This window comes from Grammomys surdaster, unplaced genomic scaffold (genome assembly GCF_004785775.1).
Source record: "Grammomys surdaster isolate TR1022 unplaced genomic scaffold, NIH_TR_1.0 125941, whole genome shotgun sequence".
Taxonomy (NCBI): domain Eukaryota; kingdom Metazoa; phylum Chordata; class Mammalia; order Rodentia; family Muridae; genus Grammomys; species Grammomys surdaster.
Window position 1 is genome coordinate 1,321,414 of NW_021620763.1, and position 16,533 is coordinate 1,337,946.

General features: G+C 45.3%; 1 protein-coding gene across 1 annotated transcript in view; it reads right to left on the bottom strand.

The window, feature by feature from the left end:
* Positions 1 to 2,193: 2,193 nt before the first annotated feature.
* The window catches only part of Ngf (nerve growth factor), a 50,559-nt gene continuing 36,219 nt past the window's right edge, over positions 2,194 to 16,533 (bottom strand). Inside the window, exons 2-3 of the mRNA XM_028753005.1 lie at positions 9,260 to 9,383; positions 2,194 to 3,092 (exon numbers count right to left, since the gene is read on the bottom strand). Coding sequence (XP_028608838.1) covers positions 2,355 to 3,080 — 726 coding nt within the window. The 5' untranslated portion in view covers positions 3,081 to 3,092; positions 9,260 to 9,383 and the 3' untranslated portion in view covers positions 2,194 to 2,354. The remainder of the gene's footprint in view (positions 3,093 to 9,259; positions 9,384 to 16,533) is intronic.

Here is a 16,533-nt window from a genome sequence, read left to right on the forward strand (position 1 = left end):
GGAAAGCCAGGGTAGGTCTGCTGGCTGGTGCTCACCTCCATGTAGGGGAAGAGTTCAAGCTGCAGAAAGGCCAGGCCTGGGGGTTGGTTTTGGACAGCTTACGCTCTCTTCAGCCAAACTGATAGCCCCTCATGTGGTGTGGAAACATTAGCTTCCACATCTAGACTCTAGGGACTACCTAAAGCACTGTTTCCCTTTGGGGGAACAGTGGGAGCATTGGAGCAGACGGCCTGTTGCTATTGGGAACTATAGAACTTCTTTTGTGGAGATGGGGTGTCCTCAATCAGTCTCCATTAAAGATGTGGATGCTGAGTCAGCTCTGTAAGCTGGCCAGGAAAGACAATGACAATTTTTCAGATATTCCCAAAGAGTCTGACAGCACAGGGCACAGCTCTCTAGGCACGGCTTTGGTGGTATATCTACTCTGAGGTACCACTGCTCTGCCTAGATGCTTCTAGAATGTCTCCGCTATTGTTACTCTCTTCACAACTAGGACCTATCAGGTCTGCCCCCTAAGAGAAGGGCTTTATATTCTGTTCATGAGAGGGGCTTATACTTTTGAGGCCGTGGAACTGGAGCCCTGCAAAACCCATAGATGCAGGCCGGTGGGAGAGCTCCCTTTATCTGACCCAGCATCACAGCACGGAATGTTCTGGTTAGTGTTTCTGGAAAATAAATCTTTATTCCAGTTGCAGTAGCCCTGATAGGAAAGGCCATCGTACTTCACCAGGCCTTCACCCTAATCTAACAGTTCTCACTGCAAAGTCTCTGAGTTTCCTATTGGCCCATTTGAGTGAGAGTTGGGTGGATCAGGGGAGGGAGGCTTACAGAGGAAATGAAGGCAACTGGTTCCTTTTTTTAGCTGATGGACAATTTGGGATGTTTTTTGAAAAACAGAGTAGGCATTGTTATCCTTGGAGGAGAGGTGTGGTGAAATCTCCCTGTGAGGTTTCTTATTCTAGGAGGGAAATGTGGCTTGAGGGAAAAAACAATAAAAAACAAACAAGATAAAGGGTTGGTGACTTTGACTATGTGGGGCTGGGTCATACCCTGCTCCAGGGAGGATCCTGCAGTCTCTCTGATGCCCTTACTGCTCTTAGACAGTGGGCATGAACATATTTAAAAACATTACCAATTCCCCAAAACCACCCAGGCAACTGGCTGTCTACGAGGAAAGGGAGTTGGTAAAGGATAGAGGGTACACGCGCACACGCACGCAGGCACGCAGGCACGCAGGCACGCAGGCACGCAGGCACGCAGGCACGCAGGCACGCAGGCACACACCTATGAACAGAAAGCAGCTGTGCCATACTGACTTGACCTCTCCTCTCTCCATCTTCCAGAGCTTGTGTTAGTCTTACTATATCTGCTCTACATCAACTCTCTCATCTCCGCAGGCCTTGTCCCAGCCAGCTCTGGTCACTAGTGGAAATCATCTAATAAATAGCTTTCAGAATAAAAAACTTTCAGAAGTTTTTTTCTGACTGGTCCCTGGCTTTCTACTCGGAAGCCGATGCTGGATCGCTGGGGCCACCGACAGTTGCTGCCAGAGCTGTTTCTGTGCGTGGGTGGCAAGGAGTTTGGAAGCCCTACTGTTTTCTTGGGGTAGTGAAATCTTTCTGCAGGCAGCCACAGGGGAATAGTAGAGAAGCAGCCATCAGAGCTAAGGCAGTTTTAAGATGAAATCAGATCTGCCATGACAGGCCTCAGGAGATGATTTTGTTACAGCTCCTACAGACTGCTCATCCAATTGACTGAAGCCAGAAGACTTGTGAAGACTCTACTTATCCACACAGGGGGTTCCCAGTATCCTCCAAGGACCAGCCTGGGTCTCTCAGAGGTGGGAGGCTGCCTGTGTACATAGCAACCTGCTTTCTAACCAATCTCAACTACTCTTCCCTCCTCAAGTGAGGCAAACAAAACTTGTGGACCCATGCTGTGCAGCAGATAATTCAAGGATTTGGTTAGACTTGGCTCTGGAATGTGAACCAGAGCCTGCAGGCTGACTTCCTTTGCTAATCATGCTGGGTGCAGAGCAGTGTCTGAAACTAGTTAGCTAGCCCTCGGAGCAGTGCTGGCTGGGAATGAGGGTTTCAGAAGGGTTGCGGTGCCAAGAGAGGCTGGAGACAGTTCATTCTGCACTCTCTCAAATTCTGTGGGTATTCTTACTGAGAGAAAGGACTCAAGTGTGGGTACACAGGATGCTTTGAAAATTTAATAAATAATGACTTTAAAATTGTATAAACGATAAATTATCATGCAGTCCTTATAATTTAAAATAATTTACAGGCTGAGGTAGGGAGGGGCCCAGGAGAGTGTGGAGGGGGCAGGTGGGGAAGGGGGCTGCAGGCAAGTCAGCCTCTTCTTGCAGTCTTCCTGCTGAGCACACACACACAGGCTGTGTCTATCCGGATGAACCTCCAGGCAGCCTGCTTGTCATCTGTTGTCAACGCCTTGACAAAGGTGTGCGTCGTGGTGCAGTATGAGTTCCAGTGCTTGGAGTCAATGCCCCGGCATCCACTCTCAACAGGATTGGGGGCTCGGCACTTGGTCTCAAAGAAATACTGTTTGAATACACTGTTGTTAATGTTCACCTCGCCCAGCACTGTCACCTCCTTGCCCTTGATGTCCGTGGCTGTGGTCTTATCTCCAACCCACACACTGACACTGTCACACACCGAGAACTCCCCCATGTGGAAGACTGGGTGGGTGGATGAGCGCTTGCTCCTGTGAGTCCTGTTGAAGGAGATTGAACCATGGGCCTGGAAGTCCAGATCCAGAGTGTCCGAAGAGGTGGGTGGGGGCTGGGTGCTGAACAGCACACGGGGTGAGCGGAGTCTCCGTTTCTTAAACAGTCTGGGGTCCACAGTGATGTTGCGAGTCTGCCCTGTCACGCGGGCAGCTATTGGTGCAGCAGGGGCACTACGGGCTCTGCGGAGGGCTGTGTCAAGGGAATGCTGAAGTTTAGTCCAGTGGGCTTCGGGGACAGAGTCTCCTTCTGGGACATTGCTATGTGTGTATGGTTCTGCCTGTACGCCGATCAAAAACGCTGTGATCAGAGTGTAGAACAACATGGACATTACGCTATGCACCTGGAATGACAAAGACAGAGAGGTTATCTAAGTTACACTGGGGAGCGGTGCTAAGCACTATCGGAACGGTGTCGGGCCCCCTCACAGAGTTCTCCCAAGAGGATGCCAGGAGGCTTCATTGGTAGGCTATGGGTAGAGAGCCGGATTCATCACCCAAAGTAGAACACTTGTGAGAGGAGAAGGGGCGCCAGCAGCGATCACATTGGGATCACTGGCATTCACCGGAGCAAGCTGTGTGCGTGTTCTGTTCTGGGAAGCAACAGGGCCCTTGAATTCCTGCCTAGAAACTTGGGGGTCTCACTCACAGAATCCTTTGGGCTTTCTGACTGCCAGCTTGAAGGGCTGGATGATGGTGGTGCCTGCACCCCGAATGTGATTTCCTTGGGAAGGTTCTGGAAGGCACTGCAGGGAGCATGGCCTGAAGCCCCAGCAACTGAATTTTTTCCCTTCACTCAGTAGCTCTGAGCCTGGAGACTAGGCGTTCTTGAAATAAATCCACAAAGCACCACAGGTAATTTAAGATTTGGGCAGGGAAGTGGGGATCATTCTAGTTAGGAACTGCCATCTTTCTTTCACGAGTAGGGAGGCCAGTCCACAAACCAACCTACAGGCAGAAGCTAGGACAGAATCCAAAACACCTCTTACCAAGCCAGCAGGTGCACCTTCCCTCCTTCCCCTTTTTCCCTTTCATTTTAAAAAAGGCACTACTTTCTTTTGATTGTTTGGAGGTGAGTATAGAGCAAATATCAGTCTCTATCAAGCTCACCTCGAGTGACACTAGAGTCAGCTCTGTTCTGGGGACTATTGCCGCCCATACCGAGCACTAGTTCACACCTGCAGATTTGGATCAGAGGCCACCTCCTTTGTGAAGCTTCTGCAGATCACAGCTGGCTCAGAGGGATCTCCTACAGAGTGTTTTCTAAGCCCCCAGTTCTATCTTTTTTCTCATCTTCCGTGCTGATGGATCATTTTGCCTCCTCCCCTATTTTTTTTCAGCCTATTTTGCATATTTCCTACTCCTCAAAGCTTTCTTTTAATGACTAACATACGTGTTCCATCTGTCTGCCTGTCTCTGTCTCTCTATGTGTTGTGTGCATGTGTCCGAATGTATGCATGTGTAATCTTTCCTGCTCTATCTATCCATCCATCCATCTATCTATCTATCTATCCATCCATCATCCATCCATCCATCCATCTATCTATCTATCTATCTATCTATCTATCTATCTATCTATCTATCTACCTATCTGTCAAAAAAGCCTTAAAGCCGTAGCATTGGATCTGAGAAAACTTTGGATAGACACAGCTCAGATATTTGTCAGCATTTGAAAGTCATTTAATCGACTGCACCTTAGTTTCCTTGTGGGTAGTGAACACTATTTTCCAGGCTGAATATTTGGATTAAGCGTGTTGATTCTGAGTTATTACATCTGTATTAAGACACGGGCTTTGGTCTTTAGGTCTATTGCTGCTGTCCTCTGAGCCCCCCTATGGGTTTTCAGAGCACATTGTTGTTCTTCTCTCAGATTTCTATAAAGCCTGTATTTTTGTCCACCCCCTGCATCTGTGGTCCTAGAGAACACAGCCTTGTCTAATCCACCTGGATGGCAGCTTCCTCTATCACTATGGGGACATCTATCTTGTGCATTTCCTTCACCTGGTGATATGGATATTCGTTCTCATGTCTGTCTCCCTCCCAGATGGTGTTTTAGAAGCCACGTGACTTTCATTTCATTCAATCACTGCATGGCCCTATACAGTGTCTGGAATGTTGCAGCTTCACAAGAAATAAATGAAGAATGAGGAAAAGATTGAATGGAGGTGTCAGAGAAGCCCACCCTTTGCTTTCTATTCTAGTCATGCATCCTTTTGACTGTGCCCAAGGCTGCACAGTGCTTTCCCATCCGCATTCAGCCAGTGAATCCCATGTAGTACTATTCTTCTTGGTGGGAGTGAAGAAAAGGAAAAAAACAACCAACCACATTCTTTTTTCTCTTCTAGGAATGTTTTTGTGTCTCCATTTCTCCAGCCACCCGTGCAGAGGAGGAGGCGGTCGGTATACCTGAGGTTTTGATTTCCCCTCCCAGATCTGATGGCTAAAGGTCTTGCTGATAATTGTCTTGCCAACTCTTAGAGGATTGATCATTCTTTTGGCAGCTCATCCAGACTTTTATGTCTGTTCCTTTTCTTGTTCCACGCCTTTCTTCTCGGTACACAGTATCTTTCATCAGGTGAATTAAGGCAGAAGACACAGAACTGAAATCCATACTTTTATACCCAAATTGGTAACACCTGTTAGAACTGGAGCAGGAACTGAAGAAAAGTTGACCAGAGTTTAATGTTTCAATGGAAGTAAAGCCTGCCTTGCGTTTCCCATTTTCTCATCCTGGAGTCTCTGCTGGGGAAGTCCATCCTCTTTTGAGCTGACTGCCAACTCCCATAGCTCCGTCCCTGGTCCACACGCTCCCTTGGAGTCCTCTCTGGACCTCCTGCTTCCCAAGGGCATCTCTCTGGGGTTATTGGCAGTCTCAGTTCAAGACATCACTGAACAAAATCTTCATGCTCAATTCCACCATCATCCCACCTTTGTCTTCTGTATCAGTAGTAGCAGCCGAAGGTTGGACCACATGGTGCCTTCCCAACACAGTTCCATGGTCACTCTCTCTATTGCTCCTGTTTCTCATTCTCCTAAATGGCATCTTCACATTTTGCTTTCCCATTACTAGGACCATCATGCGTATATTCACCAGTTGCAAATCTCAGCTTATCCTGGCCTCTGGCCCCTGCCCTTCATCCAGACCTCTCTCTATGTTGTGTTTTGAGTTCTACTGGAGTAGCATTGCCTGTAGCTGTAACTTCCTTTCCAGCCTCACTTCTGTGTTTCAGGCTCAGATGGTGGGACTACACCACTTCTGATGTTCTGGACCTTCCTCTCTCTTAGTCTAGTGCCTTCTCCCCTATCTTCACCATTAAGCTTCTTAATGCATTGCTCTGACCTCAGGAACTCGATCAAAGCCAGTGGTAAGCCCTTGTCTATGTGCAGAACAGATGGCTCAGCCTGGCAACTGCCCCGCCTCCTTCCACTTTACCTCGCATTTCTTCATCCCACGCACACTAGCTCTTGACACAGCTCCTGCCCTGTGCTTAGCCACCCCTGCCCTTGCTGTGGGCTCTTCCCTCCTGGCAGGCCTCCCCTGCATTCCTTGTCCCCTTTCTGCTCTCTCTCTCTCTACTGTCAGAACCCATCCTGTTGTCTCCCAACCTGTAACTTCAATGGCATCACCCCAATAACTTCTGAGTCTAGGCCAGTGGTTCTCAATCTTCCTAATGCCACAACCCTTTAATACACTTCTTTATATTGTAATGACCCCAACCATAATGCTATTTTTATTGCTACTTTATAGCTGTAAATTTGCTATTGTTATGAATCATAATGTAAATATCAGTGTTTCCCAGTGGTCTTAGGTGACTGTAGTGAAAGGGTCATTTGACCCCTAAAGGGTAGCAACCCACAGGTTGAGAACCAGTGCTCTAGGCATAAAAATTCTCCCTGGTCCACTTTCCTTATGGCAGGTGTGTTCTCTTATCCTCTCTGATGGAGGAAGAGAGTTCCACATAGGTAGAAAGCTGTCTGCTTCATTGTTGTCTCCCGTGACACCTCTCTACCTCCAAAGAGCATCGCATGTGGAGGCACCTCTTTCCTTCTGAGTGTCTTGACTACTCCACCTGAGGGCTGATATTTACAGTGTCTACAGACTCTAACTTTCTTATTTCATGGAATTACAAAGTTTTCTACTCTATATGCTGCATTCTTTCTCTACACAACAGACTCCACAATGTTTTAAACTCTTCATGCTGTCTGTGGATTTTGCTGAGCACATGGTACCATGACCATTCAGTGGCAATGGAGACTTGCATTATGGACAGACAGTTCATTAAGAGTTGAAAATAGCTCAAGTAGATCTCGTCAGTTTTTGATCAAAATGTAATTTGGAAGAACCATATTGATTTGATGTGTTCCTATACTCTTTAAAAAAATATTAGAAAAGTCTCATAGTCATCAGCAAATACAGAAAAAGAGAGAAATAATCCATACTGTTTTCTATCTCCAGGGACAGAATGCACTAGTATCCATTCTCCTTGGATGAAGTGAGGCAGGGAGGGGTTGCTTTATTTATAATGAATCCTTAAAATCTGTGTCCTGAGCAGGTGACAGCCCTCTGTGTAGCATTATGACACATGTCTGAGTGAGACATTTATCTGGGGAGAGAAGCTAGGGCTCACATGAAGGAACACATTCCATTTCAGGTACAAATATTCTTCATTTTGTTATGCTTCTACCCAGAATAGAAGTTAAGTGGCTGGGAAAGAGGAGGAGCCTGTCCTAGGGGTAGCTTTCCCCCGAGCCTCCATCAGGACTCTCTCCCTGGCTAACAGAGTATTCTGTGGTTTACCAGAATTTACCTCCATAGTAGGAGATGCTCCTGTATCAATGAATAATATTTACACAGGTCTGGCTTTATCTGACTAGGTGATGAAGCTGCTAGACAGAGCTAAACAGTTGATCCTAATTAGTCTTTGTCTCAAGTTGCCAAGAGGCCTACCAGCTAGGCCTAGGAGACGTGTCTCATAGAATGGAAGAAGAAAAATCTCTGTCTTAGAGAGAGATGTCAAGAGCTATTCACAATTCTTGGGCTAGAGATTAGATCTGTGAACCTGGGTCATCACTTGTTGGCCAGAAAGACAATTCTTGTGACCAAGGAATCCAGCCTCTTCCATCTCACTGGCTACAATCTGACAGGAGGTCAAAGGGTCATGTTTTGCTTTCAACTTGGTCTCCATTCTAAATGTAAAATGGCTGCTGGCTTCCATTTTAAGACTTGAGAATTCTCCTTCTAGAGCCTAGGAAGAGTACAAATGGAATTCAGTGGCTCTTAACTCCCAAGGGAGGGTCCTGGGATAGTGTCCTGGGATGAACATGGATGAGTGGTGACAGAACAGAGCTTCTGCTGGTCTACACAATACTCATGAGGAGGAACAGCTTGAAAGTGACATCAGACTGGTCTTTCAGGCATCAGATGCACCAGGAGAGCTGTTAAGCCAAGCAGCTTTGTCTACTTGTAGAATTGTTGGTTCTCTAGGCTTAGGAGTAGTAGTAGAAGAAACATGTCAGACAAGTTATAGGTGACACTGATGCTGATGATCCGGGGACACATTTTGAGAGTTACTAGACTAGAACTGAATGATTTGGGGTAATGTGGCTAGTGTGTGCCAGGACCACTCAGTTGCTCAGCCTCTGCACTCTGATTGATAGTGTATCCTGAGATGCACCTAACTACTCCAACACCCAAATGCAATTCTCAGAGTGTGAGTTTCACCTCCATGGTACCATACATTCAGACCCAAAGGAACACACTGATGGTTGATCGCTTTTATGTTTGGCATCTCAGGTTTCTGAATATTACAAAGACATCTAGAATCCAGTTCCAAGAGTGTCTTGATCAAAAAGTACATAAGATGCCCATGATGGTGACACATGGCCAGAGAGTCTAGAAGGTTCTAGACCCCCTGGATAGCTCCTGTTCTTCAGGACAGGTGTGTGAGCTATGGACACAGGAACAGAACGTGCTGTTCTGAGTCCCAGAGTCACATCTATGTCTCATCAGTCATCCCAACCACCTGGGACAAGGGTGTGCTCATCCCATCCCATTTTATGGTTGAGAGAACAGAGGACATAGAGATTAAATCATTTGGTCTTTGACATAGTGTAAAATAGAACTTAGAGCCAGGCCTGCCAGTGTCCAGATATGGCACTCTTCCCTACTCTTCTACTCAGGCTCCAAGAATGACCACAGACTTTCTGCCTTACAAGGACACCTGCTCAGACTGCTCTGGGGAGTGTGAAGTATCTGTCTGTTGCTGTCTGTCTACTCAAGGGCTTGGGTTATATGACTTTTAATGTGTTCCTAGAAGCTACAGAGCAAAAGGACCTCTTTGTACAAGCCCGTTTGCAGTGCCACTAAGAGCTTTGGCCCTTACCAATCCATCAGGTCTGACTCCCCTTCCAGAACCTGTAATTTTTCCACTTGTGTGTCACTGGGAGCTTCCTAGCCTAGCAGCTGTAGAGCTAGGCACCCCAGGAAGGCAGCTGTCCCATAGGCACTTACCTTACAGTGGCCAGGATAGAAAGCTGCGTCCTTGGCAAAGCCTTTATTGGGCCCAGACACTGAGGTGAGCTTGGGTCCAGCATGCCATCCAGCCCCCTGGACTGCACGAACACAGGCCAAAACTCTGTGAAGGAGAGCTGATGTTAGACAAGGGTTATCATCATTCCCTAGCAGATGGGTGGACACCTGAGCCCTAGGCAGAGAGGCAAGCACTGTCTCCACAATTCCAGTATTTTGGCAACATTAGGGTCCAGGAAGGCACAAGAGTCCATTGTCAAGATTTTGAGAGTCCTAGGCTTGCAGAGCTCTGGTTTTGCAGAGCTCAGGTCTTGTATGGTCCTGCAATGGTACTTGCCTTTACCAGTTCCAACCTAGACACAGTCCACAGCAGGACTGCACCTAGTATAGTGGCTTCCAGATCCATAGTAGAGTTATGCTCCACTGATGCCTAAACCAAAATGAAAATTATTTTGCACACTGCCAGAGCACAGATGTAGTAGACCTGGCTCCACCCAGTCTTGATGATGTAATAGTACAAGTTCAAAAGTCCCGGGAATTCCAACAGGCCAATCCTCTGATGGAAATACAAGAGAAGCAGTGGGAATGGGACAAACTACTTGACTCATCACTTAGACCTCTTGTTGTACCAGGACAGGGGTCATGGGACACTACACTAAAAATCAAACTTCAGAAATCAGAAGCTATGGAGATGACACAATGATGGGAAAATAAGCTTTAACTTACAGCTTCTAGAGCCGCTGTTTTCCTACTAATTCTGTCAACCTGATACATGTGGGTGCTTCGTTCATTCATTCATTCATTCATTCATTCATTCATTCATTCATTTCCTGAGCATCTACTATGTGGCAAACACTATTCTTGGTGCTGGAGGCACAACAGTATACAAAACAGGCAAGTTCTCGACCTCCACTGTGGACCTTCCAGTCTAGTAGAGATAAATACTTTAGACTCTGCTTATGCCATAAAGAGAACAGGTATGGTGTGAGGAGAGAGACAGGAATATGGGGGACCATGTAGACAGAGTGCTCAGTAAGGAGCTCAACTAGGAAGCTGCCCTCCAGCTGACGACAAGGAATGGTGGATAGAGTATTCCAGGTGGAAGGAAGAGTAAACCTCAAAGTCCTGGACATAGATAAGTCAAAGTATCTAGCATGAAGGAAGAGACCTGTGAGCTGAGCTAGAGAGAGAGAGCAATTGGGTCTTTAGAATGAAGCCAGAGGCCACAGCTGCATCCCTGGGGCCAACAGGAAAGGAGTGGGCACTTTAAGCACCAGAGTGTCATGGTAATGTTGAAGGACAAATGGACAGATGACTAAGTCTGTGAAGAAAGTCTGTAAAGAAAGCTTGAGAATCACACCTTTGTCCTTATTGTCTATACTTTTTTGAGTCCCATAAATCCTTCTTCTGGCCATGCCTTGCTCCCCTGTGACCATCCCCACTGCCCCTTTTTCCTGTGGCAGCAGATGTCATGGAAACCTCCCAAGGGGCAACTGTCTTTCTGTGAAGAGTGGTTGGAGGTGAAAGGGGCCCAGGAGTGGCTTCTGTGTTACTGGGAAGCATGGCATCAAAGGCTGGGATGTTTCTATTCCTCTTCCTTCCAAACCCTACTCAACACACTCCCTTTGTGTTTCAAACACTAACAGAAAAACAAGGCATGGAGAAAACCTTACTCTAATGCTCTTCAAAACTTCTGTGCGATTCTGTGACAAATAACATCTCAATGATATGCCTGGTTGTGCTTAGCCTGGGGGAGGGAGGATGGCATGTGCCCTGGTGTAGGAGGTGTGTGTGTGACTAGCCTCATCACTCAAGTGGGGAGCTCATCAATTCCCAAAGCCCTTCTGCTGAACTGCACAGGTTGTAAGGTTGGAAGCCACTGACCTGTGCCCCAACTTAGTTCCCTCTGATTCTTAAGTAAGACATCTGAATATCTCCGTGTCACCTAGAGGAACAGGTCCCTCCGACTTGGTCCTCTGTGAGACTAAGGCACTATGAGTAAACAATCTTTTCACTACCCTTACATTGAAATTCATTAACCTCATCAATTAAACATTGGAATTTCTGGCCCTGTGCCAGACACTGTGCTAGGTGCTAGAGACACAGAGAGAAATAAGACACAGTATTTTGCATAGCAAATCATCTAGAGGGAAGGGTCAATGCAAGTTAAGCATTTAAATTAGTGTGATGATCAAGGTGTACATTACTCATGATGGGAAACATAATGAGCCTAGGAAACTATTTGCTCTATCCAGGCTAGTCAGAGTCATGTGCTCACGAAGGGGTAACATCTGAGCAGGGTTCTTAAGGATGAGCAGGAACTGCAGAAGAATGAAGAGAAAATCCACTACACAGCCCTGCAGCTCAAGAGCTGGCTGTAACAAGGGTTGGAGAGTGGGCAAGAGTGAAAGGCATATGTGGTAGGCCTTTGTATCAGCAGGGGATAGTGAGCTTGGGGATTCCATTGCTGCAGCCTGCCCACTTGCTTTCCACAATACACAACAAACGTTCACTTTTAATCCATGGGACAACCAGAGAAGGAAAAGTAACTGTAAATATTCTAGATATTCCCCTATTGAATGCCTTCTAATGTAAGTGATTGGAATTAAAGAAGCTGCCTATGTAAATTATATATACATAGTCCACAGCTCTGTAGACTTGCCCTCTTGGGGAATGAAGTCCACACACTCACAAGTTTCTTAGCGATAATATCCATAGCCTCTTGCACAGGTAACCTTGGTGTACTCCAGTCTCCTGCCCAGACCATTCCCGTGCCTGATGGCTAGATTTGAGACTCCTTCCAGCATCTTCTATGCCCTTGGTCTTCTCTCATCCAGTGGTGGTACAACAGTTTGCTGCAGGAAAGAGAATTTCCTGCCAAGAATATTAACTGATTTTTATAGGTGTTGTTGCTTTAGTCTTGTCCTAGGAAAAGCTGAGGCTCTAAAATTAAATCCAATTTAAATATTGCCAATTTCTAATGCAAATACATCAGAGACAAGCAAACTAAATGGATACCTATTTTTAAATCCATAATTGTTCTCATAATTACTTAAAAAGATGTCCAATGGCTCTCACACTCTTGATAAATGTGTGGAAATAGAACACAACTCATTTCTAGACTACATTACAATCCTTCTTATAGAACACAAGGAAATTCTATTGAAATCTGCTGCGCCTCTGCTGTCTGACCTGGTCTGATGCATTATAGTAATGGTACAACAGCATCTTAAAACTTGTTAATAATGTCAAGTACTGGGTACTATCCTGAGTACTAGAAACAAGACAGCTTGGGATTTAATATTTACTATATTGTTATTTATCACCCAAGTTTAAGAATAATTAGGTCCCGTGCTGGCTATCTTGATCTCTGAGGGACTGGATAAAAATCACCTAGGAGATTGAGATGGTCCTCTGGGCACATCTGCAGGAGATTTCTAGAGAGAATTAACTGAAGTAGAAGGTCTGTTCTCAGTGTGGGAGGCTCCTATCAAGGGTTTGCTCAGACAGAAAGAGGTTCAAAGAAGCAGCAGTGGAACATGCCTTCCTTTCTGCTTCAGGGTAAGTATGTCTAGCACAACTGTGTCATCCTCTGGTGACTTCACACTAACATGATTCTGTAACAGTGGCTCTCCAAGGAACTTCCATAGTTTCTGGTTTGAGACTGGTTTGAGGACTTCATGGACTGAGCAGTTAGTTACTGGGTTTTTACCTAACAAGCAGATAGATGTTGTTGGATTACCAGGCACCTGTGTGCAAGCCAATCTAACAAAATTCCCCTTTACTATTTATGTTCTATTGATCCTGTTCCATTAGAGAGCCCTGCCTAATATGCTTTCTATAGAGTGAGAGATCCAAGCCAAAGAGGACAAACTCAGAGATGACTTGCTACTGTGGACTGCCTACCTGACTGTAGCCTTCCATGAGACCCTTCACCTTAGAACCCATGAACAACAAGCACAGAGTCTTCTAGAGCTGGAGGATGAGAGGATTCTTCTGAAGACCCTGGAAATAAGGCTGTATGTTTGGCTCTCTGATCATTGTCTCTCTACCTCTCCCAATCCCTATTTATTTTCTTTACATATCAAAAGTATTTTGGCCAAACTGTTAAAGTTGAGTCAACTATCCAAGCCCAATCAACAACCCAAGCAACTTGCTTCTGTTGGTAATTCATGGGGAGTGGTGGACATTCCCATACGTCCTTCATATGCAAGATTCTATCTAGCCAGTTGGTCTCTACTTTCCAATGTCCTCTGTAGCAGTGATGCTCACATAGCTGACTCATCAAGCGAGCTTTACACACCCACCATTCTGCCTGTGTCCCGACTTCAGGGAGCCTAGTTTCACTGGCTTGAAGCAATGTCTGTTAACTAGGAGTTTTCAAAAGCCCCCTAGGAGATCTCAATGTAAAGCTAGCTCTAAAGTCATTCTGCATGGGAGGAAGAAGCAGCTTGACAGTACATTTGATGAGCCAACTAAGAGAAATTCATTATCAAAAAAGCAATATATCTTAGAGAATATAAAATACAGGTGCAACCATATTTTGAAAAACAAGGAGATATGGGGGGGAAGTCATATTTGTAACCCCTCACTGTCTAGATACAAGCGACATCTGTGAAACAGTCTTTTTGACTTTTGCAGGCTACTTTTTAAAATTCTTCAATGTTGGAGCGATGGTGGCTTAATACTAAAAAGTTCAAGAGCTATATGCTTGACTTTTTTTTTATTTCAAAGATTTGGGAACAGTTGACTTAAAGAACCTCTTACATGTCATGCACTCCAATGAAGCAATGGACAGTCCCTAAAGCAACTTACATTGTTAAAGAATGCCAGAAAGCTACGTTTCTCTCTCTTCTGCCTCTACCTGGTGGAGTTCAGAGTGAGGAAATTTCATTTTAGGTCAAGCATTAAGAACATGTTCTTGGGGTGTAGTAAGTTTTGGTACTGCTATTGCAATTTCCATTGCTATAGTCATTCTTCTTAATTTTACCCCTGTCTGTCATTTCTTACGCTGTGCCTGCATACAAAGGGAGGAGAGCTGGAGGTCTTTTGTGCTGTCAGTCTGTTTTTCTAATACTTAGCCTAATCAGTCATTTTCTAGAAAGAAATTTGACTGTAAGGTTTGCTGACTAAGAGTTCTTTTGTTGTTCTTTTTTTAAAAAACGAATTTCAGTTTAGGCCACTTTGAGACTATTTGATGTCTTTTAACTATTTAGTGGTTTTGGCAGATCCAGTAGGAAAATAGTGCATCTGGCACCAAGGACTTAGGAAGACATAAAGGTTCAGCAAAACTATTATTCTTTTTCACCAAATGGTCCGAACTGGCAATTCTAAAGTGTCTTGTCACATTTCTTAAAGAGAATCAGCCCTATGGCTCCTTAGGATATGTTGAGGTAAATTACAAAAGCTCTCTCAGCGTTTCTCCAGAGCTAAGCAGATCAAAGAAGAAGCCATTGTGGTTGGCTGCCCTTCAGCTTTGGAAAGAACATTCTCTGTAACTGTGAGTAACCTTCTATGGTGTGCAGCTGTCCATAGAGAGCATGGTGTTTACCTGACTGCAGTAATTCATGAGCTCTGTAATGCAACGTCACAGAGAGGCTTTCAGAGTACGGCTAATTACAAGGACATTAGTGCTGTAGATAAGCTATCTAAACACAAAGCAGCCTTCCACGACAGAGAGTTGAGGGCAGAACAGTTTTACAAGAATGTATTGCTAAATAGCAGTCCATATAGCCTAGTTCATAGGCTTGGTTAATACTAATGATATATCTATAATCTGTGTTTAACTGCCAAAAACAATCCAATAGTTTTGCAAACTTCTCTGCAACCTTAAGAAAACAGCTCTTTGGTTCCAACTGGCTGATCCTTAAACCACAAGAAAAAGATCTATTTCAACTATGCTTTTGGTCTTTGCCTGGTCTGTTCCATGCTTCTAACTATGTACAGACAGCAGTACTTGGAATAAAGGGGACTCTGGTTGCTTGGAGTCGAAGTTCACATTGAATAATAACAGTCTCCAGGTCACAGGAGATCACAGATGACAACCTGGAAGATGTGATGAGAATAAATGGTACCAGTGAATGTTAACTTAGACTGGGGTACTTTATTCAATTTGCGTTATGGGGGCCCATGTCCTCAGTTCTTCTTGAGCTAGCCTATTCCTCTCAGTGTGTGGCATGTTTTCCAAGCAGTAGGACAAGAAATGTTACAGCACATGACTCTCTAATGCAAGTCAGATGTAACTCCAGGAATTAAGCTAAATATCCATAGCTCTAGAAAGACCTGGAAAGATCCCAGCTTAAGAGATACAAGGGGGTGGTGACGGGGTGTGTGTGGGGGTGGTGTCTGATGCTTTTTAAAAGGCCAGGCAGCCTTTCCTTCAATCAGGGAAGGATAGCAGAGAGTCAGAGACTTGGATGTATGGGTTCTAGCAAAATGCTGCCTTAATGGGTAATGTATCCATGCTGAGGAAGTTTCTGTTTAAGAAGTTGTACTGTGGGTTCACTGTAAGAATTATCTTACCTACTCACCCCATTTCAAGAATACAGGGATCACAAATCCCTGGGACCAAGTATATCACAGTGGACACCGCCTCACAACTCTGGAGTAACAGCTGCCACTGATTTTGACCCCCCCCCCAACACACACACACATACTCCTCTGCACTGACATTTCCTGGCTTGTCTGCTGGTTTCACACCCAGAGAATCCGACTCAAGGCATGAAATAGATAACTGCCAGCTTTGCCCAGGCATGTCACACATGAAGATCCCCAGTTACCCCAGGCTAAGACAGCGCTGGAAATGAAGAATTGATTCCTGGGTTTGTTTGTTGGTGTTGGGGGTGGGGTGTGGGCTGCTGTTTCAGCCACTTCCTGTGTCTGGGCTCAGCACTCCAGTCCCAAGTTGTGAATGGTTTACTCTAGAGAAGGGCCCTTGGATGTGTATCCACGAGCTATGTTAAGGTGACTGACTCATCTAACACAATATCTCAGGAGCAAAGGTCAAAGATGATGGAAAGTTGCTGTCTGTTGAGGTCACTTGACTTTCATGTACTTATGTTTTAGAATATTTCCCATCTTCTTGTGTTTCTCTTCTTAGGGTTTACGTGACCACAACAATATGCACAAGAAGAAGGCTTCCCACTGAGGAAATTCACTCCAGAACCAACAAAAGAGCCACAGAGTGCATCTATCTCCAGAGACCCAGAACACTGTGAGTAATTAGAAATTCCAGGGAGGAGGACAGTTTTCCACAC